The 26,362-nt window shown below is 38.1% G+C and overlaps 1 protein-coding gene across 1 annotated transcript in view; it reads left to right on the top strand.

Moving 5' to 3' along the window:
- The first annotated feature begins 266 nt into the window (after positions 1-266).
- The window catches only part of TSHR (thyroid stimulating hormone receptor), an 81,474-nt gene continuing 55,378 nt past the window's right edge, over positions 267-26,362 (top strand). Inside the window, exon 1 of the mRNA XM_030005489.2 lies at positions 267-557. Coding sequence (XP_029861349.1) covers positions 388-557 — 170 coding nt within the window. The 5' untranslated portion in view covers positions 267-387. The remainder of the gene's footprint in view (positions 558-26,362) is intronic.

The following is a 26,362-nucleotide window of genomic DNA, read 5'->3' as shown; positions in this document are numbered from 1 at the left end:
TGACGGGGTCCCGGACGGCGCGGCCGGGCTCGGCGCTGCGGCGCTGGCCCGGTGGGCGCCGGGGCAGGGGCGCTGCCGGGGGACAGGCGCGGGGGACCCCGCGGGAGAGGTGCCGAGGAGCAGGGCGGGCAGGTCCGTGTGGGGCGGGGAGCGGCAGGGAGGGACGGCCGGGGGGTGGGCGCGGGGGCCGGGGCGAGGAGAGGGAGCCTGCCCGAAGGAGAGGGTGCGCAGGGTTTGCTGAGACCTTTCGTGTCCCCGCTCAGGGAGGAGGCGGCGGCGTCCAGCAAAGGGGCCGCCTTTCCCGAGCAGCTTCTCCCGGCGGGGCAGCGCCGGTGCTCCCTTTCTCTCGGGAGAAGCGAGGGGCAGAGCGGGAGCGGGCGGCGGAAGATGCTGTTCCTCCCGGTAGCCGTCCAGTTGCTGCTGGTGCTGGTGCTGTGCAGCCAGGGCACAGAGCGGTGTCCTTCAGCCTTCTGCGAGTGTTCCGACGAGGATGACTACAAAATCACTTGCAGGGACATCCACTTCATTCCCAGCCTTCCGGAGGACACCCAGACCCTGTGAGTACATCGGGATAGTTTAGGGGAGACACTAGCCGGTTGCGAGTATTCATATTTTGCAAGCGGGAGATGCTCTGAGCTGCTGCCCTGTGAGATGAGGGAGGGAAGTGGTGGTGGGGGAGCGCCGCAATTTACCTGGGCAGCACAGCATAGTGGGAACGGCAATGTGAGGACTCTCTGCGTGTCGGGGAGACGTAGGAAAAGCGACTCTCAGACCTTACAGAGATGTGAAAAGGTGATTGTCCGTTGGGCCTTAAAAGTTCTGGGTACGATATGGGAGGCTGTTTGTAGGCAAACTGAGCAGAAGGCAGGATTCTGTGTGGCATGCACCTAGGGGGTGAGGGGAAGGATGGATAGCTCAAACACAGTTTTGTAATTAAAAAAAGAATAGGAATTGGATGTGGCACCTCGCAAACAGTTCCACAAAAGCTTCTGTGCGCTTTCAGCTTCTTTGCCAAAGCCCGCCAAAATGAATCCGTGGGAACTGAGAATCCCAATATACCATCTGGGAGACAAAGTACTTCAGATAAACAAAAGTGTGGAGTATGGGATAGAGGAGCAAATTTGGAGCTTGCCAAAGTGATAGAGCAATGCAATTACCTAAACCTAAGTGTTTAGGACCATTACAGGCACAGTAGAATATCTTGTCTGGGTTCCTGCTGCCAGTCCAGAAGTTGTCCTGTGTCATAACTGTCAGCCCCATAGAGATATAGCAAATAAATACTCTAGGGAAACCGAAATGGTACCAGTCAGCTATAACTAAGCAGCTGAATCACTCCTGGCTTTTACTTTGTCTCGTAAGGCACAAAATGTTTCTAGCCTCCAAAGGAAGGTTCATTTGTAAGTTGAATACTTTCTGATAAAATAAACTCAAACTCAGTTGATTTAATTGCAAGGTAAAATGATAACAGGTTGATTGGTTTATGTCTTGATAATGATTCTCGGGACTTTATCTGAAAATATGAGCCTGAAGTTATTTGAACTTATTTGAATGGACTTCTCAAGATTTTTTAACACCTGAAAGTAAAGGCTTAGCAAAGTGATAACTTACCTGAAAAGACAGAGAAAAAATTATTTATGTTATTTCCATTATTTATGCATGCCTTTAATTTTTTGGATGGTTAGACTGCAGTATTTCAGTTGATAAGATTTTAAATTATACGGGTATTGGTTTGGTTATCATACTTTTATATATGCGGTTTATTTGGTTTGAAATTGCAGTAATGTTACTGTATGTAACATGTAGTATGTTCTTTGCAATCTACCATGACAATCCAGAAAATAAAACAGTTTCAGTTTACAGAAGAAATATGCCTTCATACAGGCATTTAAAATAGTTAATAGAAACAATGAGATCACTTAATGGAATTGGATACTTTCCTTGAAAAATGCTGGTATGATGGCTGAGAAGTACCTCTTTATATACAGCTTCACAAATAAAGCACTTTGGCTGCTGGAGTTCTAGTGTTTTAAACACCTGTTGTAATGGGGGCTCTAAGATCATAAGCCACTGTTTTTAAAAGACAAACACACCCAGTGAAAATCTTATTTCCATGGAAAAAGTAATAAACAAAAACAATCGAGAAATATTTTTCTGATTATTTTGGGTGTGTTTTAATAATCTGTACCAACTGGGGTGACTATTGCAAACTTCTCAAGAAGTATACTCCCTACCATAGTCATCATAAGACAAAAAAAAAATCCAGGTAGTGACAATTGTGATTTTATGGTATATGGTAGAAAAGGTAGAACATGTGCTGTTTGATTTGAAAATAAATGGGAAAATTCTCTAAGGAAATAGGGAAAACGGAGCTCTTTTCACAAAAAGAAAAAAGCATTTTTTACTTCAGTTTGCAGTTTTCTCTCTGGATAATGTGTGTATATTTTCTTTGTGTGTTATTATTTGAATTGCTGAAGTCTGATGGACTGTCTCTGATTCTGTAGTTCCTTGCTCTTGGCAAATGACTTAATCTTTCTTTCCCTCCATATGTTAAATGGGAGTCATAACAGTTACTTGTATTTTTTTTTCGTTCAGAGTGCTTTCAGATGCTTCAGACTGACTTACTTGCACGTGGAGGATAAAATAACACAAAAAGTTTTCCTGAGAGATTGTAAGGTGTGTGCCCCTGCTTCCATCATGGTTTGCATCCCTCTGCCTTACAACTGGCAACAGCTCTGAATTAAAGACAAAAGATTCCAAAATAATTGAAGTTTCTGTTAACCTTAAGAACAAATGAACACTTCTTTGAAGTATGTAGCTGTGCATATCTGCACATTGTATGTTGAAAGCCTCTACAATTTTCCCCAAATCCAACTTTGTTACTTTAGTTAAAGTAACTTCGCTTCTTGGTGCTTATGCGTGAACGTCAAGACAGCCAATTTTAAAACTTTCTCGTGTGGCTATTCAGTTTTGTAGGGTTTGTAAAGCTAAGAGACTGGCGAGTCTAGGAACACTTTGCCAGCTTTTGGAGACGATGAACTCTTTTCAGTGCACAGGATCTTGAAACTCCAATTAAAGTTTCATTCCAGTTATTCAGTCAGGACTGCTCTCATTTCTCTATCCTACTTTAAGAGAGTGGTGTAAGCCTTTATTTAATAAGCCATGTTTATAAGAAATTGCAAAAAATGTTTATTTCTGAACTCTTTTAGTGGAAAAGTGTCATGAACTTCAGCCAGGAAAGTGTGTTTGTTTTAAACCGGTTTTAATGTATTTGTCCAAATATAGTTAATGCAGGTGCTTATCCAGAATGCCTGAGTGCACAGATATTGTTCTTGGAGATGCCTTTTTTCAGTACAAGATTTTTCTTGTTTTTCTTTTTCTGTGGAGTAAACAAAAGAAGTAGAAAGAAAAAGGGTTTGTGTATTACAGGCAAATCTTGTCTTGTTGCCTGAAGTTAAGGGTTATATACTTATACCATATTATGGTAGGAAAGCAGTTCTAAGTGGTACTGAAATACAGTACTAAAAAATACGAAATTAGGTATCAATAATTTTGTCACCTCTATAATATTTTTCATGCCCCTCTCTGCATAGCTGACACCCTGGCCTGGTCCCTCCTTTGCTTCTGCCTCTGCCTATCCTCGACTCCACTCCTCCTTCATGCTATGGCAGTGGCACTACTTGCATGGTACTGAGGGAATCCCTGTCCCAACCGCTCATCTGGCAGTGCTTTTCTCTTTCACCAGCACAGTGCTGGAGCAGAGCAATGGTTGGTGCTGTAACCTCCTCTGTGTTTGGTGGAATATGCCAGGGGAGATCCTGGCCTTTCAGTGCAAGCAGATCCACCAGGAAGTGGGGGTTAATGACTGCAAAGAATTACTTACACTTACAGACCACCAAAACCCCACTGAACCTTTGTCCAAAGATATAATTGTATCATAATGCTTGAATTATTGTAATACCTTTCTTGGCATCATTATGATGAAATATTCAGATGGTATCACTATGCCAGCATCATCTCAACGCAGTCCCCAATGCTTTTCATTTTATGCATCTATTATTACCTGCTTTTAATTATTTTTCCTTTGGCAATAAAACTAATAAAGTTTTGCTTCTCATATATTTGTGCTCTACTTCACCTGCGTTTGCTTACTAAAACAACTTCAGCTCCCCTTCCCATCCCTAATATCCTCAATACCCTCGCTTAAGTTTTCCACCACTTAAGAACAGCCATAGCAAATCAGTCCAATGGCTCTCATCTAATGCAGTATCCTGTCTCCAGGATTTCCCTTCTCTTAATTTTCCTTAGGTATCTGCATATAGAAGTCGTATGTGGTACTCTCCATGAATAGTGTCTCAGCTTTCAATTATTTTTACCTGCAGGAACTTTCTAAACTTGGTGTGGTTTCGTCATTGTAGTAACCCTCAAAGGATTGCTCTTCTCTATCTCTTGAGTTTCATGTTTGTGCCTCATTCAATTGTCTCTTGAGCCCATTTCAACATCCATAATATCCTTTGGCAATGAGTTCCACAAGTTTAATAGAAGTTGCAAGAACTCATTTTTCTTGTTGTAGAAAATGCCACGTTGTCCTCTCATCAGCAGCTGCATACACAACATTTTCAGGTCCCTTAAGCCTGCTGACAATATTCTCATCTCCTCCCTATACTTTCTATAGCAAGCCAACAGTAGTGTCCTGTGTTCCCTCCCATAAATGTTACTCAAGGCAGTCTCATCAATTGCCTAAAACCCGTATATATATATATATATATGACTGGACAGAAGGCAGCATCTCCTGAGTTCAGAGCTGTATGAGTGCTGAATGATTATTCTCCATGGAATGGACAAGGGCTGAGCCCTCCCCGCCTTTTTTCTTTTTTTTTTTTTTTTTTTTGGAAGGGATGTTAATAAGGTTTCTATCATGTACCCAGGTGCTATTTTTCACATCACCATAATCAAATTTGGTTGAAATTGGACAAGAGGGAGTTGGGGGGGACAGTGGAACTGGCAGATAAATAGACACAAAACCAGTACAGTCTTTAAGAATATGCTCTTTACGTGAGGTATTAAGCTACAATTTTGCATCTGCTCCAGGATATTGGCCGCAGGTAGGATACTGCTTTTTGATAAATGCAAGGTAGCTTACCCTTCAGGTGCAAGGAGCCCTGACATATGTCATGTTTCCTATGTTGGTAAGGGTGAGCACGTGGATACCAGGATAACAAGATGTACTGAATCAGCTGGTCAGTTTAGTTCCCCATGCTGTTGTCAGCTTTTGATAAAAAAGATGTAGAAACTGTGTAACATATTTTACACATTTACATTGTGATATTTAGAACTAGCAATGATATGTCAAATATTCATAAATACTTACTTATAAAAATGTTTTTTTGAACTGGAGAACAAAATATGTAGGGACTTAACAGTTTTACCTGTAATAATTGCATCACTGGCATCCACATTTTTTATATGCTTAATGAGTAGTTTAGAGCATTTTGAGTTCACAGAAGCTACAAGTAAAACTGAAGGAGATAATGTCTCTACTTTATATTGAAAATAAACTGATTTAAAGTATTTCCCCCCAAATCTTAGTCTTAGGAATTGTCTGAAATTCAGAGATATTCTGACTTCAGGCAATTTTATCATGATCTTCTTATAGACTTCATTACTTCAGAATTAAGTATGGAGCCTCATAAATACATCTTCATAAATAACTTTGCAACATAAGCACATACTTATTATCCCTATTTTAATGATGAAGTACCGAGAGTCTAAAAGAACAGGAAAAATACTGACATCTGAAGGAAGCTATTACGGCATTCTTCAGAAAATGGAAGTCATGCCCAAATGAGGAGATCTTTGGAAACTTGAACTAATACAGTACAAAAATATTTTGAATAGAAACTTGTAATATCATAAAAACTCAGTATAGTCTTTAAAACACAAAAGAGGGTAAGTCTGAAAAACTATCAAACTGAAGTGTCAGTATGAAGGTTGTTTGAAACAAATTGAAAAATTGAATAGAATTAAATTCTCTGAGCCAGATAATACTTGTGTAACAGTTCCAAAGACATTAAAGTATGAAATTGCTGCTTTACCTACTGTAGTATGTAACTTACCATTTAAATCAGCCATGGTGATAGAGGAATGGAAGGTCACAAGTATAGCATAATTCTTTTTTAAAAGTGCTTTAGGTAATACCTTGGGAACTAAATGCTGGTAGGTCTGTCTTCTTTGGAAGACTGTGAAAAATGGGAAGGAATTGATCTGGTTTTCATAAAGGGAAAGCTCACCTCACAAATACATATGCTAGTTCTTCTAAGGAATCAGAAACATGTGAATACATTGATTTTTGCACTTGCATTTTAAAAAAAATCAGCAAGGACCTTAGGAAAGACTTGAGACAAATTAGCTGTTAGACACAGGAAAGAAAGCTGGTTTATGGATTGACAGCAGGTTTAAGCACGGAGAAAAAAAGGTGGTAACAAACTTAATTTTCAGAATACAGGGAATTCATCAAAGGACCTTTACTTGGAACTATGACATCGAACAGTCTGGGTATAGGCTGCTGCTTGTTTAGGCTGTTCCTAGTTTTTTTTAATCTAGGTGTTGTAGTAAGCTGCATATGCTGTGATCTTGGTGAGTGAGCTGCCATCAATACATGCCATTTTTATATCCTGCTATTTCTCCTCAATAGCCTGCCACCAGCTATTATTGGTAGCTGAAAAGACAAAAATCTTACTGTTCCTTTGAGTGAGCCTAATTGCCCTTAGAGCGAGCAGAAATCACACACATCCATTGCAGGGAGACTAAAACCTATAGTTTACTGGTTTAGCTTCATAAAGGTTGATAATGCAGCTTCTTGCCCACATCTTTTAGAAACTGGCCTCATAAGATTTCAGTAAGATATAATCTTAATTACATTGTAAAAAAATATTTGGGTTGTAAATGGCTTAAGATCTACTGCCATTTAACTGTAGCAAAAAGCATGTGTTTGCTTTCTAACAACTGTTTAAGTAAAACTCACCATCTGTGAACAGTCACATGGTAAAATACGTTATAATAAAATGCTAGGTACTTGTTTGTGAAGTCATTTGTTTTCCCTTCTTAATAAGTTGTAGGAGCATAGACTTTAAGGCCAAGAGGGCTCATGGGAACATCTAGTCTGACGTTCTGGATGATAAAAAGCATAAAACTTCCCAATAGGTATGGTTAATTATAGCTCCTTCTTTTTTATTTTTTTGGAGGTAGAAAAATCATATATTGTTGGTTTAAAAATACTATTAAAAAGAATCATGTTAAAAAGAATCCCATACAACTGTTAACAATTTGTTCAAATGCTCAGTCATCTTTGCTTTTTGTGTGTGTTTGTGGCTACTGCTGTGCGGTACTAAGTAGGGAAGTGTGTTTAGGCATTGAATTTACGCACTTTGAATAGCCAGTCAATTGCATTGACTCCAAGAAATTCAGGCTTCTAATTTTGATCCTCTGAACTGCATGTAAGAAAAGTGCTGGAACTATTCTGGAGTAAATGGTTGGGATAAATCTTTTCTCTCCCAAGATCAAATCTGGGCCACTGTAGCTTTATGCCACTAGATTTTGTGCAGTCTTTACCTGTCAGATGAAAGAGCCCTGCATTCTTACAGTTAACATGATCAAATTGCTCCTTTTTGTTTTGATAAATTGAACAAGTTATGATCCTGGTGTCTTCCACTCTAAGGCATATTTTTCAATACTTTATTTAAACCTGTGATCGCTTTCTGAACTGTCTCCAACATTTCTACCTCCTTCTTAAACTATGAGCATTAGAATTGAACTACCCACATGCTTTATTAAACATTTTGGGGAATAGAGCTCCAGTTATCTGCTGAGCATAACCCTCATGTCATTTTCAAAGTCTTTGTTTTTGAGAATAGGGTCTGCCCAACCTGTAAGAAAAATTTGTAGTTTACTGTTCTTACAAACATTTTTTTCTGCTCATCTATTTCAATGCACATTGTCTGCTTTACTCAATTTACCAAATGTTCCAGCTCTGTTTATCAGTGACTTGTCTTCTTCATTATTTACAATTCTCACAAAATTTAGTCTCTGAGTTACGTAATTCAGCACCTTTATCAGTCTCCTCATCAGAAAGTCTGCTTTCCTTTTTTGTTGAATCTGGCAATATTTGTTGTTCGTATAGGGATCATAAGCAGTTTATTCCCCTCACCTTCTTTCTCTCTCAGGCTGTTGTAGTACAAACAGCTCCTCAGCTGAAAGATTTCTTTTATCAACTTGATAGAAACAAGATGGTGCCATTATTTAAGAACCATTTCTGGAGTTAAACATCAGAGTCTAAATCTGAATATTCCTTTTAAAATAGAACCTTTCACATAAAGATCTAATAATCAATGGAGGACCAAGTTTGTTGAACTGTCAAACCTTCCTATCTTTGGAGTACTTTTTTCATCTTGCAAAGGTAACTATTCCCTTTGTTGCAAAAAACAAAGATTGGTATAATGACATTGTCACTGAAAGACATTTTCATGTAAGAGTTGATCACAGTATAGCAATTTTCCTTTTTCTTTCTCCCCAGATTTTCTCGTTTCCTGGTCTACCTTCCTCTCATAACTGAATTATTTAAAAAATAGCCTATGACATCATTAACCCATGCTAAAATATTATCAAAAAGTACGTCAAAAGGAAATCCTGTTAAGAGCAGAGGAATGGTTGTACTTGGTCAGACCAAAGGTCTACCTAGTCCACTAGCCTGTTCCTGGTAGAGTCCATGAGCAGGTGCTGACAGAAGAGTTAAAGAAAAGAGAAGTGAGTATTATACTTTCCCCTAATATTCTCCTAACCTTTAACAATAAGGGGATTCATGAGCTAGATGTTCTTCTTGTCCCTATGCAGAATCGAGTATTTTCATGTTGTTTCTGAAAGATGTTTTGTTTTTAAAAGGCTACAGCAGTGACATTAAGAACATAAGAACAGCCATGCTGGTTGACATGAGGACCCATTTTGCCAAGTACTCTATATCTGAGAGGGACCACAGACAGACTGGAAGGGTAAGAACAGGCCAAGCACGTGTGATACTCCCTTAATACTTTCCCAGCTTCTCACCTTCTTCAGTTGAAGGAATTTCCTGAGCCTATTCATTAATATATTTTTTTGCCTATTTTTTAATTCTCAGTGGATCTCTCTTTCAGTTGCACATCCAATTTTGCCTTGAGCTTCTATCAGCTTCTTGTATCCAGAATGTCTTTTGACAAGGAATTTCACAGGTCTGCTTCCTGGTGCATGAAGAAACACTTCCCTTTTGGTTTTGGTGGTTTTGTGTGGGTTTTTTTTTTAACTTCCTGAACTTGTCTCCCTCTAGCTTCATATATATGGCATTTTGTTCTTGTTTTTGAAGGAGGAGTAAACAGTCAATCCCATCTTCTCCCTGCCCTTCCTGATGTGTAGACCTCTATTATGTCTCTGTTCAGCCATTCCTCAGCCAGAGTGAAGGGCCCCAGGCTACTCAGTATCTTCTGTGGAAACCATTCCATGCCTCTGATCGTCCTTCTTGCTTTCTTTGTATTTCTTCCATTTCTAAGTAAATATTCTACTCCAAGTGGCTACAAGGTATTCAAGGTACAGACAAACCCTAAATTAGTACAGTGGCAAAAGTATGATACCTGTTCCTTTCCCAGTATTTTCTAATATTTGCTTTGTTGGGGTTTTTTTGACTGTTCCTAAGCACTGAAGGCATGTTTTCATGGAACTAATGCCAAGATCTAACATAATGCCAAGATGTGCTCCTGAGTGAAAATGATGAGCTCAGAACCTGCCATTTTTAATATAGGTATATATGTATGGTTTCCCCCGTGTATGATTTACATCTATTGACACCAAATTTCATTTACCATTTTATTTTCCAGCCACTCAGTCCTGTAAGAGTCTTCTGAAATTCTTCACAGTCAGCTCTTAGCATTACTACCTCAATAATTTCCTAGCATGAGTAAACATATTACCTTACTGTTCACCCCCTTTTTCCAGGTCATTTATGAATGTATATTAAACAGCCTAAGTTCCTACACAGATCCCTGTGGAACTTCATTTACTCTTCTCCTTTGTTTCCAATTTTTGACCAATAATTTATTTGGAGTGTATTTATCCAAACTGTCACAATCTTGGAAATGAACTAGACTTTTTTTTTTTTCCCCTAAGGAAGAACTAAATTTTCCTTGTATATTCCAAGTGTCTCCCTTGGGAGGAGATAATTGCATAAACTTAGTTTTAGTATGTAAAATCCTTACATAAACATTCATACATTCTGGAAAATAACAGTGAAAACTATTTATTATGGAAGATGTAAGTAAAGATACAAATAAACATATTACCTTAGAAACTGCTGAATGTGCTCTCTTTGATCACCCTCAAAACTTAGATCTATTTACTTGTATATTATCAGCCTTATCACAGTATTGCAGTACTATGTTCTCTGTCTTTGGCAGTTTATCTAAGATTCAACACCTGAAGTGTTGTACAGTCTGAAATACCAGCTGGTACACCATTGCTTTTGTTGCTCTTAATAAAAATGTCATAGGTGTCTACCAGGTTTCCATACCAGCATTTGTTAGTTTCCCTTGTCCTTCACTGAGGATTTTAGACAATCTGACAGGCAGAAGAAAAGTCTTTGAAAGGCTGCCACTGGATTTGTACCACTGTTCCAGATCCCCTTTTAAAAGAGGTTACATTTTGAACATCCATTTGCATACCAGTTGCTTTTCTCATACTTACCTGTATTTAATTTGCATTGTCATGACCACAAGTCAACTCCAGCTCATTCCTTACATTCCTCAAATAGGAAAAAATCAAGCAAATTGCATTCATTATTTCATTAATTGTCTATATTCCTGTCATTTGTGGACCAAAACCCTGTAACTGTGGGCATTGTACAAGGACAGGACATAGATGGTTCTTGCCTCCAAAAGTAATGTAGGACTGCAGATAGATATAGGCAAACATGGGCATCTGTAAGGCAGTAGAAAGCTGTATATTTACATATATAATATATGCATATTTCTGGAGTAGGGTTGTGTTTTTTTCCCTGTGGTAGAGCTCTGCCACTATTGTAATTTATAAATGGAAGACATTTAAGCTAAGCAAATATGAAACCAAAATTACTGTTCGTGTGTGTTTTCAGTAGAAATTCAAGCAGTTTTAAAATAACTTCCTGTGTAGTTTTATTTCTAAAAGTCCTTTGATGAATCTTAACAGTGTTATGATGAATGTTTCTTTACATTTCTCTATGTGCTTTTAATGTTTGTCATATGTACAAAAAAAAATTAGGTTTCAGAGGTCTTTCTGAATTTTGAAGTATCTCTGAGTGTTTATAAAGGCCTCTGAAGTTTTTAAAGCCTGTTTCCTTTCTGTCACATATGATCTCAGACTTTCTTTGTCTCACAAAACCAGATGTTGCTTTTTTGTTCAAATGGAATAGCAGGAAATTTCTTAATTTACATTTGAAATGTAAATAAAATTATTAACTAAAGCATGCTGTTCTATAATCCCTGCTCAGCTAGTCAGATTCCAATCAAATTCCCTCCTTATTCCCAAATAAACATACAAAGATTTCTTTAAAAGGGACATGGTTCAAGTGGTCTGTAGTGCAAACAGGACCTACTGAAACATTTTCACAGTCTGGGAGTATGGCTTCTGTACTGCAACAACTTTTTAATCCATATGTCTGACTCATAGAGAAATCAAGAAAATGAACAAAAAAAAGTTGAAAAAATGCTGTAATCATATGCAAATGAAAAGAAAGAAAGGCTAGGTAGAAAAAGAAGACATCATTGTGGTGGAAAGGGTGAAAATTCTCCTGTTGTGGATCTATGGTACCAATTTTTCCTCCTGACCACCAGAAAAAAGGTAATGCTGTTGCTCAGAGTTGTGATTTTGCAATCAGTATAGATACACGTGTTCAGAATTATAACAGGAGCAGCCTTTTTCTTCTGGGCTACACAAATTTCAAAATTGCCATCAGGACTGTCTCAGCCTCAGTTGAATGCATGCGGTCATGTTCAGGTATGATGAAATATTGTAATGGAGATAGCTTCTGAAGAAGTCCTTGAATAATTTTTTTCTTTGTAACTGAATTTACCCACCAAGAAGGAATAGAATTATTTTTCTAATAGCTATGTTAAGCTCGAGACTTTAATTTTTTTAACCTTTGTTCACTCTCTTCTTGTGACAGAGACTTCCCCCTTTCCCAACTTGCTTCAGTCCTTGTGGAGGAAGGGAGAGGAATTCAACCACTCAGAGAGGTTCTGCAGGAAAATTATATTTCATATAGTCGTAGTTTATATTACCATTTGTGGAAACTCCCTAATTAAATGGGTAAGGAGAAAACTGCATTTTTTAACATGGAGTCTTTGAAACTAGTTTGGTGGGCATTTCCCTTCTGACTAATGTGTCTGAGTTGAAAGCAGGTTACTTCATTAGTTCCTGAGGGACTAGAGTGTGTACTAAGACTTTGGAGTGTCCTGGAGCATAAAAACTTAATTACTGTACTAGGTCATAAAGAAAGCTCCATCTCACCCAAGATCCTGTCCCAAACATTGACCAAAAGCAGATACCCAGTGTACAGGGTATGAATAGTCTTACCTACAGGGATCAAATTAGGAGAGCCAGAGGTCTGTTGGAGCTGAAACTAGCAAGTGGTGTGAAGGGTAACAAGATGGACTTCTATAAGTGCATGGTCAGCAAAAGGAAAACCAGGGAAACTGTGGGCCCCACTGCTCAGGGGAGCAAGGGACATAGTGACAAAGGACATGGAAAAGGCCTCAATGCCTTCTTCTCACTGGCTTTTTTTTTCATCTGCTCCCAGGCCTCCTAGGTCCCTTCGCCTAATAGCATGCTGTGAGGAAATGGAGCATTACCTGCAGTAGAAGGCAGACTAAAGAAGCACTGAAGTGTACTGGACACAGAAATCTATGGGACCAGATGGGATGCACCTAAGGGTCATGAGGGAGCTGGTCAATGTCATTGTGAGGCTACTTTATCATCTTTGAAAGATCATGGTGATTAAAGGAAGTTGATGTTTTCTGAAAAAGGCAAACATCATGCACATCTTCTAGTAAGGCAAAAAGGAGGATCTGAGGGAGCACAGGCTGGTGGCTGCAATGCAGTTACTTTTTGTATGCAAGTCATTCTGTACCTTTGAAGATCCTTTTGCAGGTGCTATATACACAACCAGTGGCAAAACATTTTTCTTTATTTTGTTCTATATTTCTGTCTTAATTCCTAATATTCTGTTTGCCTTTTTGACCTCTGCTGAGCAGGTGGCAGCAATTATAGGCACTTAGTTGTCCTCTGATTAGAAACAATTACAGCCTGTTCATACTCTTCCCCTGTAGGAAGTGAATCCCTTCTGACTGCTGTTTTCTGAAATTTCATGATCCCATTTGAACTTTCTTTGCAGCCGTTCATAGACTCTTAGCTTGGTGTTTCAGAAACACAGCTCTTCTCTATTGTATTCGGAGTACGTGCTCCTCCGGTGCAGGTGGAGCAAGGCAGTGGGCCATTCAGGAAGGTGGCCAGCAGAGAGGCTGCATACAACCAGGTAGGTCTGTCCAGAATTAGTTAACCAGAATAAATCATTGTGATCTTTAAAGAACAGCATGAGCTGAGACTGATAAGACCTTTAGAATCAATCATACTGAAAGTATGGCAGTGTTTTTAGGAAAGTATTATTTTTATTAGTAGTTGTCAGAAAAAAATCTAGGCATGAAATATTCTTTCACCCATGGGACTCTCTGTTAGATACCAGGGCTAAGAGGGAAAACCAGAAGAGCAATCTACTATTTCTGCAGAAAAATAGAAGATTGCAATGCTAAAGACATTAAACAGAGAAATCTGGGGATCCAGTGAAAGGTATAGAAGAAAGAAAAAACAGGAGTAAGAGGCATAATAGGTCAGAGCAGAGACAATCTCTTTATGGTCTGTCTTACTACCTGTGGCTGAAAGATAGCCTTAAAAGACTTTTCGTATTGTGCCATCGAGGTAGTTTAACTCCTTCCTGAATTATACATAATTATACAGTTAACATGCTAGGTTATAGTGTTAGGTTTCATTTCAATTAGCTTTACTGGCTCTTCAGTCTCTTTATTTAACTTTCTCCTTATCCGTGAGAGAAAATTGCTCAAACGTTGTGTTGTGTGACTCAACCTTTTTTTCTTAAAGACTGCCATTTAAAACATTGGTTTTCATTAAATGGGGATATACTAGAGGTAATTGCTGTATACTTTGGTACCTTGGTTTTTATTTCAAAACAAGTTGAAAAGATTTCCGTAAAATTACTCTATGATGCTTTCTTTAGATCCAGACAGATCACACTCACTTTCTTGAGATCAAGAGAGAACTGGTCTTATTTTAGCTTGTGTCGGCAGCTCATTATCTATGTTGACATTTAAATTGTAATGAATTTACTGTAGGTGCTATCATTGCTTCTACTTGAGTCAGTAGCATTGGATTTTGCAAAATCCTGGGTATCATTGTTTCCCATTGACTTGGGTAAGGTATTAGGGCACTGTCTGTATTGCAGAATCTTGAATAGAATAGAAGCTGTTGACATAAAACAGGCTTTTTGCAGATGGGACCATTTTTAATTCTTGAGGAAAACAAGATACTTTTTCTACTCTCTAAAATTTTGGCTACTGTTTAAGAGACACCTAAGCGTGGCTAACAAGCTGCTATACTCTTAGCAGCTTCACAACTAAATTTTTTAGTTTCTTCGAGGCTCTTTTATGTGTTCCTGTAAACATGAGGATGTGTAAGGGCTAAGCCCAGTAGAATACAAAAGCACATTTGAAGTTTTTGAGGACCTGAGATTGTACTGCATACTACCCATCCCTGTTTTGGCAGATCAGCATCTGACAGTAGTCTGTCTGTACTACATGTGAAATTATTCCATCATAGTTGGTGGTGAAGGCAGATAATTTACATTTTTTAAACTACTTCTTGAAATGGTCCAGTTTTCCAAATATAATCACCTTTTTTAGACTGTTTTGAGGTTCTGTAAACCCATGCTATGGAAAATATCAAACATTTATTGATTTTGCAAATATATATAAAGCCTGTATGAGTCAGATTTGTGAGAAGTTGCCTTCTTAACTGATACCAACAGAAAACTTACTAGCTTTTTGCAAAATACTCTGTAAACAATTGCTTAGTAGTTACAGTAGTTTGTAATATTTAAGCCTTTTCTTTCCTTTTACAGTTATATCAGTAACCTCTGTTTCTCAGTTCAGGAGAAGGCTGTTGTGTGCTTCTGAAGTGTAATGGGTTGGAAATTTAATGTCAAAAGAAAACAGTATAACGAAAACTGACTGCAGTAGCAATTCAAGATTCAGTGGACTGCAACACTTACAGAATCAGTCTGTTAAACGACTGTCGAAATCCTCTCCTAAAATAGAGTTTTTTAACTCTGGTGTAAAACACTTTTTTGCTATTAAGTTGATCAAAACTAGTCATCTCCACAGACAAAGAAAAGATAAAAATTAGTGGCAATGTGTGGTATTGTCATTTACGTGAACCTTTTCGTAGCGTCTGCAAAAGAATTATTTGCAGTCCCTCTGCTTTTCTGTTGAGCAAGCTATGTATGTAGTTAAAGCATACTGGAGTAATGCTTGCTTCTAATGGGAATGGGAATGGCTTTTTGTTTTGTGCTTGTACAGTTCCCAGCACTGCCTGGGTTTCTGTGCCATGATACAGGAATTTTAAATGTTACAAATGTACAAGAAATGCTACTGATGAAATGACTGGTGAGCAATGAAAAAAAAATTGTATTCAATGTTCAGAAAATATTATTTTGATCTTCAGTAGTCTCTGTGGTCCCCTACTGTCACTCATTCCTGTTCTTCATCTGGTCACTTCATTGAGTTGTTGTGTGTGTACAGTAAAGCAGTGCATAGTTTGTAAATAACTTCAAGAACCCTTAGAACAGTTTTTTCTATGACTCACCATTGTGGTTATGAACAAGTCATTTCACTCCATCATTTCACTTTAACTGAGAGGATAATACAGACTGATTTTTGGACCTAGTGTATGTCAACATGCAGGATTTTTGTATGTCAACAGCAGGATTACAGAAGTAGTATCATGCCCTTTCAAGCAAAATATGTAGGTAAATATAATAACATGCATCAGATTTGAAAGGAAATTGTAAAAGTATAGATATTTGTAAAATGCAGTATTTTGGAAGCATTTTATATTGCAGCCTGTGCATAAAATTATCTAAATGATTACCTGAAAGACAATTGATCAGATATTTTAATGGATTTGGTGAGTATAATGGTGTTTGGTAGAAAAGTAATTAATTATTTTCGGAAAGCTCAAGTCTGGTTTTGGCTTCAGAAATAGTTAAATATTTTTCCAAACAAAAACAACTCCATTTCTTTGGAAAATAAACTAACTGCAACTAAAACTTTTTTTAAAAAGTGTAGCCATTTCTTATGATAACCTACAGAATATCCAGATATTGCCAAAGATCAAGGAAAAATCTTCCAGTTGTGAGAAGTGTGGCCAATGAATAGGCTGCACGTCTGTGATATTTACATGTGATGTCTCATCATGTACTTACCTTGAATTCTACTTTATTTATTTGATGCAGAAACAGCAGTTATACACTGGGTTTACAGGTACCCTGTGTACCATAAAGTGTATTAACAATTTCCTTTCAGGAATGTAAGCGATACCTTAAACTGATATGAACTGAAAATTTCAAAGGTAGCTCCCAGTTTTGTTCAGAACTCACTTTATGGGTATGTTTGTAGGGCTTGGAAACATATTTCCCCAAAGCAAGAAGTTACTTAACTTATTTTTAGAGGTGTTTTTTTTTAGTTCAGTGTTTCACTTAGTAATTTATTGTCTTTTCAACTTCATTGTCTGTTCAACTTTGCCTTGAATAACGAGAAGATATTTAAAACAGTTGACTAACAGTCTTAGTGTTTATACATGAAGGCAAACATCAATGGAGAACATAATTTGTATCCTTCAAATGTTAAACACAAAGGCCTTACAAAGACCTTACCACTATGCAGGGCTGTTGTGTATGATTTTTATAAAAAACAGTTTTAATTTGGTGTAAGTTGAAGTGTGACTTGTCACCATTTTAAATCCCAATATTTTCCTTTAGATCCTTTAAATTGTGTTGGCCTTTGCTGCTTTTTCTGAGAGAATATTTTGTATTTGGAAAACAGAGGGCAAGTGATTTAATGATATGTCCAGTTCAGGATTTTACTGAGTCACATATTTCAAATGCAACTTTAAAATTAGCAGTTATCTCTTGCCATTTCTTAGGATATACAACTGTGTCATTGCAAGGGTATTATTTTAATTAAATCTGCAGAAATTTAAAAATGCATATTGAAGTGTGATCTTCACGGTGATCGATGACACCCTAGAAACACTTATGTTGTTTGCATTTTGTATGGCCACCTTCCTTTAGCATTAAAATGTATGCTAAGGAAAACATTAAGCCGCTATCTAGTTTCCTATTTGGTTTTTCTTCAGATTTCAGTGTTACTGATTACGTTTTTACTTGCTCAGCCAGCATCTTACAGCAGTTCTCTGTATTAGTGCAGTTCCTCACAGGATTCTTCCTTACCATGTTTTTTGCAGTTCTCAGTATCTCAGCTGCTTAGGATTAAATACCTCTGCCTTGTAGGCATTTAAATGGCATGCTTTCTTCAGCACTGACAGTTCTGGAATCTATTGAACGACATCAGCAACCTACTGTTTTGCTGATAAATGGAAGGTAACATTCAGTAGAGCCAGCGCCTCCTGTAAGTCTTCATTTTTTACTCAAATCCGTCAAGAAGCAGTGGGTGATCACAAACTGTGCAAGAATAAGCTCTGACATTATGGATTGGTGTTTTCTGTTTGCTATATATTAGCAAGTAACCAAGCTGAATTCTTGCCTGTCAGCCTGACAGTGTCCATATGCACCTCAGTACGTAGGAAGAGGATATGTTAGTGCCAAGAATTTACTTTCAATACAGAATTGTCCCAAATGCTGACCTGCACACTTTCATTTTGAAAGGCTCTAGTATTTCTTTAATTTCTTAGGGCTGGACCAGTTTTGACGTATACTTTATGTTATTCTTTTGGGCTGCTAGTTAACTGTGGGAAAGTACCTATGTAGTCAGTCTTCTAGCAAATTCAGAAGTGATTTCCTACTTTTAGAGTTACTTTGCTGTGCGAGTCTTTCCCTCGCTCCTACCGAGTTGGTAATACCAGCATTAGCCACTAGGTGGTAATCGTCTTCTGGTAAGCTCAGCTTGCGTTTCACTATGTGAAATGCCTTTTTATAGCGATTTTTGCACCACTGAAAGACTACGAAGCATTTATTTCAGAATAAGAATTTAAAAAAACGTAATATTTTTAAGTTTGTTTAGTTTCTGTTGGGTTTAGTTGAATATGAAAAACTAGAAGTTAATGTGTCAATAATTGTTTACCCAGCTGTTATCTTAGCTGTCATAGTTATTTCTCCTATATAAAAGCTGGAAGGTCATTGCTTTTTATAATTTTCTCGGAAAGATGAAATTAGTGTGTAAAATTTCTTACTTTGTTTCACATATGGTCAATTTTTTTTTCCTGTCTTTGTGGAGAATAGTTCATTAAAATAAGTGTAGCTATTGTTGCCATGATTGAAAGTATAAATCATGTCATTTTAATCTGAAATTCTTTGGATGGTCCCTACTTATTTGTGTTTCGTAGACAGACATTTAAAAAATGTTTTAAAATGAAGAGGCTAAGTATTTAAAATATATATTTATTTCCCTAATATATCTTACTGAAGTAATATCAGAGATACTGCTGAGGATGTTGTTAAAATCATGTATATATGGTTAGACATATATTCATATATTTCTTAACTAGAAAATGTGAAACCATTTCTATTTGAGGAGAGTGTTGGTTTCACTTGGGTTTTTCACTGATTATTTGCCTTCAGCTCCTGCTAAAAGATAATGTCCTCTCAGTGCTGGCATGGCCAACTGGATGCTTTTTGCTTCCTTATTTACAGCTTCAACGTAGCTGCAGGTATTGCTGCAGACAGGCTGCAACTGAGTGAGATGGCTTTCCTTCTCTGCCATTTACTAGAACATGAGGTCAGGTCCCTTGTTACAGACGACTTCTGTGAGCCTGGGTGCAGCAGTGGTCTGTGAGAAGGGATGGTGCAACCATTCAGATCCAGGGAGTAGGTTCAAAGTCCAAGAGACAGTGAAAGGGAAGAAAGAACCATCAAGCCTTGAACTCATCCAAGAGAAGAGACTTGTTTTCTGGATTTGTAGGTAAGGTGGAGTTCTTTGGTAGGCTGTTGTGCACTGAAATGAACAAGTGTAAAGCAAAAGTCTGAGACGCTGGGGTAAAACCTAGTGTATATAATAAATGATACTTTAAACTAAGTGCTACATACTTTGTACAGCTTTCTTCCCAGAGCAGATTTGGGAAATCTAATGCAGTATGAATGTTGATTTAATGTAATAGACATTGGAATAAATAGTTTAAGTGAACAGTTTAATATTTGTAGTTAGGCAAATGTTTCCATTTGCATCACAATATGTATTTTCTCATGGGGGGGGTTCATTGCTTGATTAAATGAAGGAGGTTGAAAAGCAGGGGTTGCTTTTTGTTTGAGGGATCCAGACATGCAAAGTTTAAAAGTATTAAGAAATCATTCTATGTTGTTATATTATGCAGAGCAATCACACAAGTTACCTGTAAGGGTATGTGGAAAGAGTGTCTGCTCCTCTAAGATTATATGATCAAGGACCTTGTCAAATGGGATGCTAAGGAAAAGGGAGGCAATAAACAAAACATACAGAGCCAGAGACCTCACAGAGAAACAATAACAAGAATGAAAAGAATGACAAAATAACAACAAGAAACCGGCCTGGTCAGTCACACTAACTGATGGGCTATCAAGAAACTACAGGCATCACTTCAAAGAGGGGCCAACCTGGACTTTGCAACTGTTAAGGATGCAGACCTGGGGGTCCTGGATATTGGGACTTGGGATGGGGGATTGGTGGAATTATGCAAACTGATGAGGCAATGTGCAGGGGAAGGGAATCGCAGGGAACAAAGGAAGAATAAACAGAAAAGGGTATAAAAGGTGTCAGTTACATGTGAAATGGGGCTGATCAGTACGTTTGACTGAGCCCTGTGCCTGATCACTGCAGTCTTCCCTATCTTCTTACTAAATCCTCATAACATTAGCTATTATGTGTAGTCACAGTTGAAGTTATATTAGATTTTGCTGAAACATAACATTTACATATAACATGAAGGTCATACTTATACATGGTATGAACCTTAATGAAAAGAAAGTATAGATGAAATCAGAGGAGGGGAAGGAATACAGCAAATAAAAGGCTCTCTCTACTGGAATCGGTGTCAAAACTGCAAAACTGCTGCTGTTAAGATGGTGGAAAGCCAAAAAGGGAAAAAAAAGGAAAACTCTCACAAGTAATCATTACAGTGTGTCTGATCTGAAATGTTTAACACCTACCACCTGTACATTTCATAGGATTAATTAAGAATGTGCTGGGATAAGGGTTCTTTAACACTGAACCTTGCGAGGCTTACAGAGCTCCCTGGGCACACTTGCTTGTGTATGTAAGTACAGAGGAGTGGCTGTGCAGTATCATGCCAAAGCTCCATCTCTCCCAGTCTCCTGCCTGCAGCTGTGACCAGCAACGTATGCCCTGTGAAGAGTACATGAATAAGACAAACATGTAGTGACACTGTCCTCGAATACTCTCCCAGTAACAGTTTGTGGTTCATGCACTTTCTGAACCTGAGAATTTGTATTTTATATGCCCAGATGTGTTTTTATTCCATGAATCTGTCCCATCACTTCAGAATCCAGTATTTTTACAGTTTCTTCTGGTACTGTCCCATCTCAAAAAAGACTGAAAGGAATGTGTTTCATTTTTCTATCACCCAGGTCCCTGGCCAGTTTCCCAATATAAGTCACTGTTGATTTAATTTCATATTAATGTTCTAGGCCGTACATGAAGGAGAGCTAAGAAGTGAACACCCAAACTGTCCAGCCACATCTACCAACATCTAGCAAAGTAACAAGGTTTGACTATCCCAGTTAAATCTACCATCAGAGTCCTCATGTAATTGCTCACATCTCTTAATCTGCAGCTAAGTGTTTAGCTCCTTCATTTACCACTCTGTTCTGTAGGGTTTTTTCTGCTCTGTGAACTCAGGTGATAGACACGGCTGTTTAGCCTGATCTGGGCGTGGTATAGGGTACCAGAGAATGATGGGGAGAAGTAGTCTTGGTCAGTGTTCAAATAAGGAACGCTCCCTCCCACCAATCTCTCACAGGTGACAGATAGGAAGGACACCTTTCTGCTGCTGCCCTGTCTTGATGAACAGTCTCATGCTTGGGAAACAACCAAACCCCCCAAAACCCCACAACAAACCCCAGACTCTTGAGAGGCTTGTAGCTAAATGCAGTTGTAAAAATCTTTTAAAAAGACCAGTGCTTTTTACAGCTATGTTTAGTGTAAGGTATTAGATATATATTATGTATGCCTTCAAGCTATTGTAAGAACATCAGCACTGAGTCAGGATTCCTCAGCAGTGAGAAATAAAGCTTTTAAATGATTTACCAAATAAGCCAGAGAGCAATAGAAATGTTTTCTCTTTAGATTTTCATATTCTATCACATCTGCGTCTGTAAGTTTCACTCTAATAGTATTTTAGCTACAGGGTACACGCTGTTAGTGTAGTTATCGGATGAATAGGTACGATTGAAGTGGATGTATACCTCTCCTGCATTTTCCCCTGGATTTTTTTTTGCTGTAACATAAGACAGTAATAGAAATGAAATAGTCAAATGTAAGTAGACAGAGGCTGTGGAATTTACATGTACACACAGATTGCCTGTACCTCTCAAATGGAAAATCCCTTGACGTTTCTCTGGTCCTGGTTGCTAGGTACTTCGGATATTCACCAATTTCAAATGTTTGAAAATGGGCACCTGTAAGAAATGAAATACCTATCAACGGTTTCAGTTTAACCTCCTTATATGCTGAACACTGACTTTTGTAAGTCATAGGCCAGATTCTGTTGTTCTACGTATGTGCAGTCGAAAAAGAACTGGGATTATAAACAGTTTTATTTGGATTTTGCTTTAACTCCTGGTACTAGTCTTTCTCTAACTGTATTTAGCATTCAACGAAAAAATCAGCTATGCTGCGATTCTGACTTAAATGCACAGGTGGAAGTGAGGAACTCCTGGCATCTGAGATGTAATTATGACTTTGCTTAACGTTAAAATAGAAGTCTGTTAAATGGGTAGCCAAGAACTATAGTCTGTGTGAAGAGTTAGTAGTGTTTCATATGTAAGAGCAAAGCTTTTCTCCTATTTTTCTAATCTTGATTTATTAGTGGAATATTTTTGTGAAATTGTTTTTTGTTTCTATTATTATTACTTTTACCTCATGTTGTGGTTTAACCCCAGCTGGCAACTAAGCCCCACACAGCCGCTTGCTCACTGACCCCTGGTGGGATGGGGGAGAGAGAATCAGAAGGGTATAAGTGAGAAAACTCGTGGGTAGAGATAAAGACAGTTTAATAGGTAAAGCAAAAGCCACGCACACAAGCAAAGCAAAACAAGGAATTCATTCACCACTTCCCATCGGCAGGCAGGTGTTCAGCCATCTCCAGGAAAGCAGGGCTCCAGCACGCGTAACGGTGACTTGGGAAGGCAAACGCCATCACTCTGAACGTCCCCCCCTTCCTTCTTCTTCCCCCAGCTTTATATGCTGAGCATGACGTCATAAGGTCTGGAATATCCCTTGGGTCAGTTGGGGTCAGCTGTCCCGGCTGTGTCCCCTCCCAACTTCTTGTGCACCCCCAGCCTCCTCGCTGGTGGGGTGGCGTGAGAAGCAGAAAAGGCCTTGACTCTGTGTAAGCGCTGCTCAGTGATAACAAAAACATCCCTGTGTTATTAACTCTGTTTTCAGCACAAATCCAAAACATAGCCCCATACTAGCTACTATGAAGAAAATAGAGTTCATCCCAGCCAAAACCAGCACACCTTGTTTTAAGCCAGCTGTAAATTGCATATTTTAATGGATTACTATTTATAGATTTATTTTTTTTAAAGTGCAGTCTAAAATGAGAAAAAATGGCTGTGATACAACAGAATATACTGAAGGCAATTAACATCACTAATTACATTGCAATTAATGCTACTTGCTTAGTTTACAGGGCTGATTCTAGTTTCACTGTCTTATGCCTGGCTTAAGCTGCCTACTCTTACGGCTCTTAAGTGATAGGACTAATTAGTACTGAAACTAACAAAATGTTCATTCATCATTAGATAGCTCTTTCTTAACTGATAGGAGTGTAGTCACCAGCCACCCCAAGAAAAGAGTTCCTTGGTGCATTATCAAATAGGACACTAGATTAACTGTCATAGGACAGCAAAGCACAAACAATGAATCAGTGCTCAGCAGTACTAGAAATACAGTGCTTAAGGGAAAGACAAGATTATTATCTACTAGATGCTTGGGTAATGCTCTGTGCGTTGATACTGTGTGGTCATTAAAATGAAGCAAATATGTTTAAGTTTGAATACTTCACAATCTCCATTTATGTATACCTGTATTCTGAGTTAGTCAGAAACAGGGTTGTTTCTATGCAGGTATAAAATATTTGAAGTCTATGTGGTCTTTTACTTTTAAAAGAAGCTTCTTTTTCTCTTTAATGAAAATAATTAGGCTAATTTTGAGAAACAGAGTCCTTGCTAAAGATTGTTTGGGAAGATCAGAAGGGATTCAAAGTGGGAGTTTTTTCAGTTGTTAGCTAAATCAAGTAGTACTTGATTTTTGACCAAGAAACTCTTTACATTCCAGGTTAACAGATGTTTTGGGCAGAGGAAAGCAAAAATGCAAAGTTCTGCACAAGCAGCCTAATATGTTTCTTATCAGTTGTTCAGGTTTCATTTTCTTGGTATATGCAATGTAGAGTCTTTCAGGAACATACAGGCTAAACTTTTGGTGTAAACATCAAAGCAGAAAGAAAATTTAAAAAACTTCAAACTGACTTTCTAGCCTATGAAACTAAGAAACACAAACTAAATGTCATCCTATAAAATTTAAAATGTTTTTCTGGAAAATTTTCTTGCCATTTTTGAAAAGGCTCATTTAGCAAAAATGTGATTTGTATGCTTTTGTGTCTTTGCAAATATTGATAGCATGTTTGTAATGAAAATGACCTCAGACTTTGGCTGCTTCTTTTTGAAAGATTTTATGGAATAAAGACTGAAGATTTTTTTCCTCTATTTATTGAGGCTTCTAATCTGAATGAGAAAATAAAGGTAAAAATAAGCGGTAGTACTCAGGTTAGCACAGGAGAAATTTTTTCATTAAATGGTATTGAACATTCTCATGTGTGTTGTCTTTGCCTTAATATAGAAAGGAAAATAAGTGAGCCTATTAAATATGTAAGTGCTTATAGTTACAGTTTTTCTCACTTGGAAAACTAATGCATTTTTTCTCAGCAAAGTTTTTTCCTTTATTCTGAAAAAGCTTACTTTCTTCATGAACATACTGTGGCTGTCTGGATACTGGACTCACTTGCTAAATTTCAAATTGAAACATGCAGGTTTAAAGAAAGTTTCTAATGCATGTAAGACAGGAAGAATCATAGTCCATTAATATAATGAATTCTCAATTATTCATCATGTGTTCATACTGTATGTTGTGGTTGGCAGGTTGGAAGTCCTGACCTGTCTTGCCTTTCTTGTTTCTGGCTTTGGGCTTTAAATTCCCAAACTTGCTGCTTTCCCAGCCTGAAGAGTGTATTAACACAGTTGGTAAGCTTGTGATCTTTATATGCAGTTAGACTCAGCTAAACTGAAGTTAGTCTATTTAAATTACTCTCATTTTTGATCCACCATAGACTGTTCTGGTTGAGAATTTTCTCAGCCTGTCTTCTTCCCACTCCGTAGAATTACTGTCCATCCCACAGCCTTCTACACACCACTGGTGCCTGGTGGTCCCCAACCAATAATTATCCACAGACTCACACTTGGCAAACAGGGACTCAAGCACCGATATTTTCTGCGAAGTTTTAAATTGGTTTAGGAGGTGGCTTAAAATTAGCAGTAATGTATCAGCCCATGGGTTTTTAAAACTCGGAGAGAACTGGAGCTTTGCAGGTGGTTGTATGCAAACGCTGGCTTAAAAGTTTGGCCCTGGCCCCAGGCCTGTTGCATTGACTCCACATTATGATGGTCTGTGTAATCACTGACTCTTTGAACTCAGTCAGCAATCTGTTAAGACAGCAAGTAGTTGAAGAATGGCAGCTAACAAACACCAATTACTTTGTCAGTATATGCTACATGCTATTATTTAGCATGTTGTTTATGTAGTAGGTGTATTACGTGAACTCGGAGTCTTTTAGTGTTGCTGACAATCTCATACTGTTTCACCTCACAACCAAGTTTTTGTCATGAAATGGGCTGCTGCTTCTCTTCCTCTGCCTAAGATTTCTATTTATACTTTACAGTCTCTATTTTCTTTATGAGTCTGTTTATAAACACATCCTGTAACCCATATGGGGTTTTGTCATATTTGCAGAATGTTGGTATATCTTTAAACTCTAGCAGATAGATCGGAAGAAATATGATACTCCCACTTTCAAACCACATAATTTACCAGCCATTCAGTCAAAATATAGCCTTTAAGGCTACGTTTCTTCATTGTGTCTATTCTTGAGATATTAGGAACCTTGTCTAGAAATTTATAAATGCAGAGTTGTTTCATAATACAGCAACTTTGATATAATTGATTCATAAATATTATCCAGGATTTCCAGGCTTTCCTGATGGGATGTGTAAATTTCAGGTATGTCAATGAAAGATTAATGTGAGGTCACTTAGCCCATGAATGATGGGTCTGACTCTGTTCATTATCTGACAAAAACGAGAGGGATGAATGTATGACATCAGAGCAGGAGGTCAAGAAGAGACTTAGGATGGTGTTTAAATTCTTGCTTTTCTGGAACATGGAATTATGATAGATTAAGTACTAGTTTCTGTAATGACGGGTGATGGGAACTATAGTGTGAGTCAGCATTTTGTAGGTGAACAGAGGACCAGAGGGATATAAGAGAGGTTAAAAGTGAGCTTGGATAGTTGGAAGTGGCTTAAACTATCTTTTTCTGGGCTTCTGAGTTCTAACAGGTCTCGGGGAGAAGCCTTAGGAGAAGCTTTCTCCTCCTAATGCAGCCCAAGAAACCAATAGCCGCCTTTGCAGCAACGGCACGTTGCTGGCTGATGTTCAACCTGGCGTCCACCAGGACCCCGGGG

This window comes from Aquila chrysaetos, chromosome 2 (genome assembly GCF_900496995.4).
Source record: "Aquila chrysaetos chrysaetos chromosome 2, bAquChr1.4, whole genome shotgun sequence".
Taxonomy (NCBI): domain Eukaryota; kingdom Metazoa; phylum Chordata; class Aves; order Accipitriformes; family Accipitridae; genus Aquila; species Aquila chrysaetos.
The sequence above is the reverse complement of the archived record's forward strand: the minus strand, read 5'-3'. Positions and strand labels throughout refer to the sequence as shown.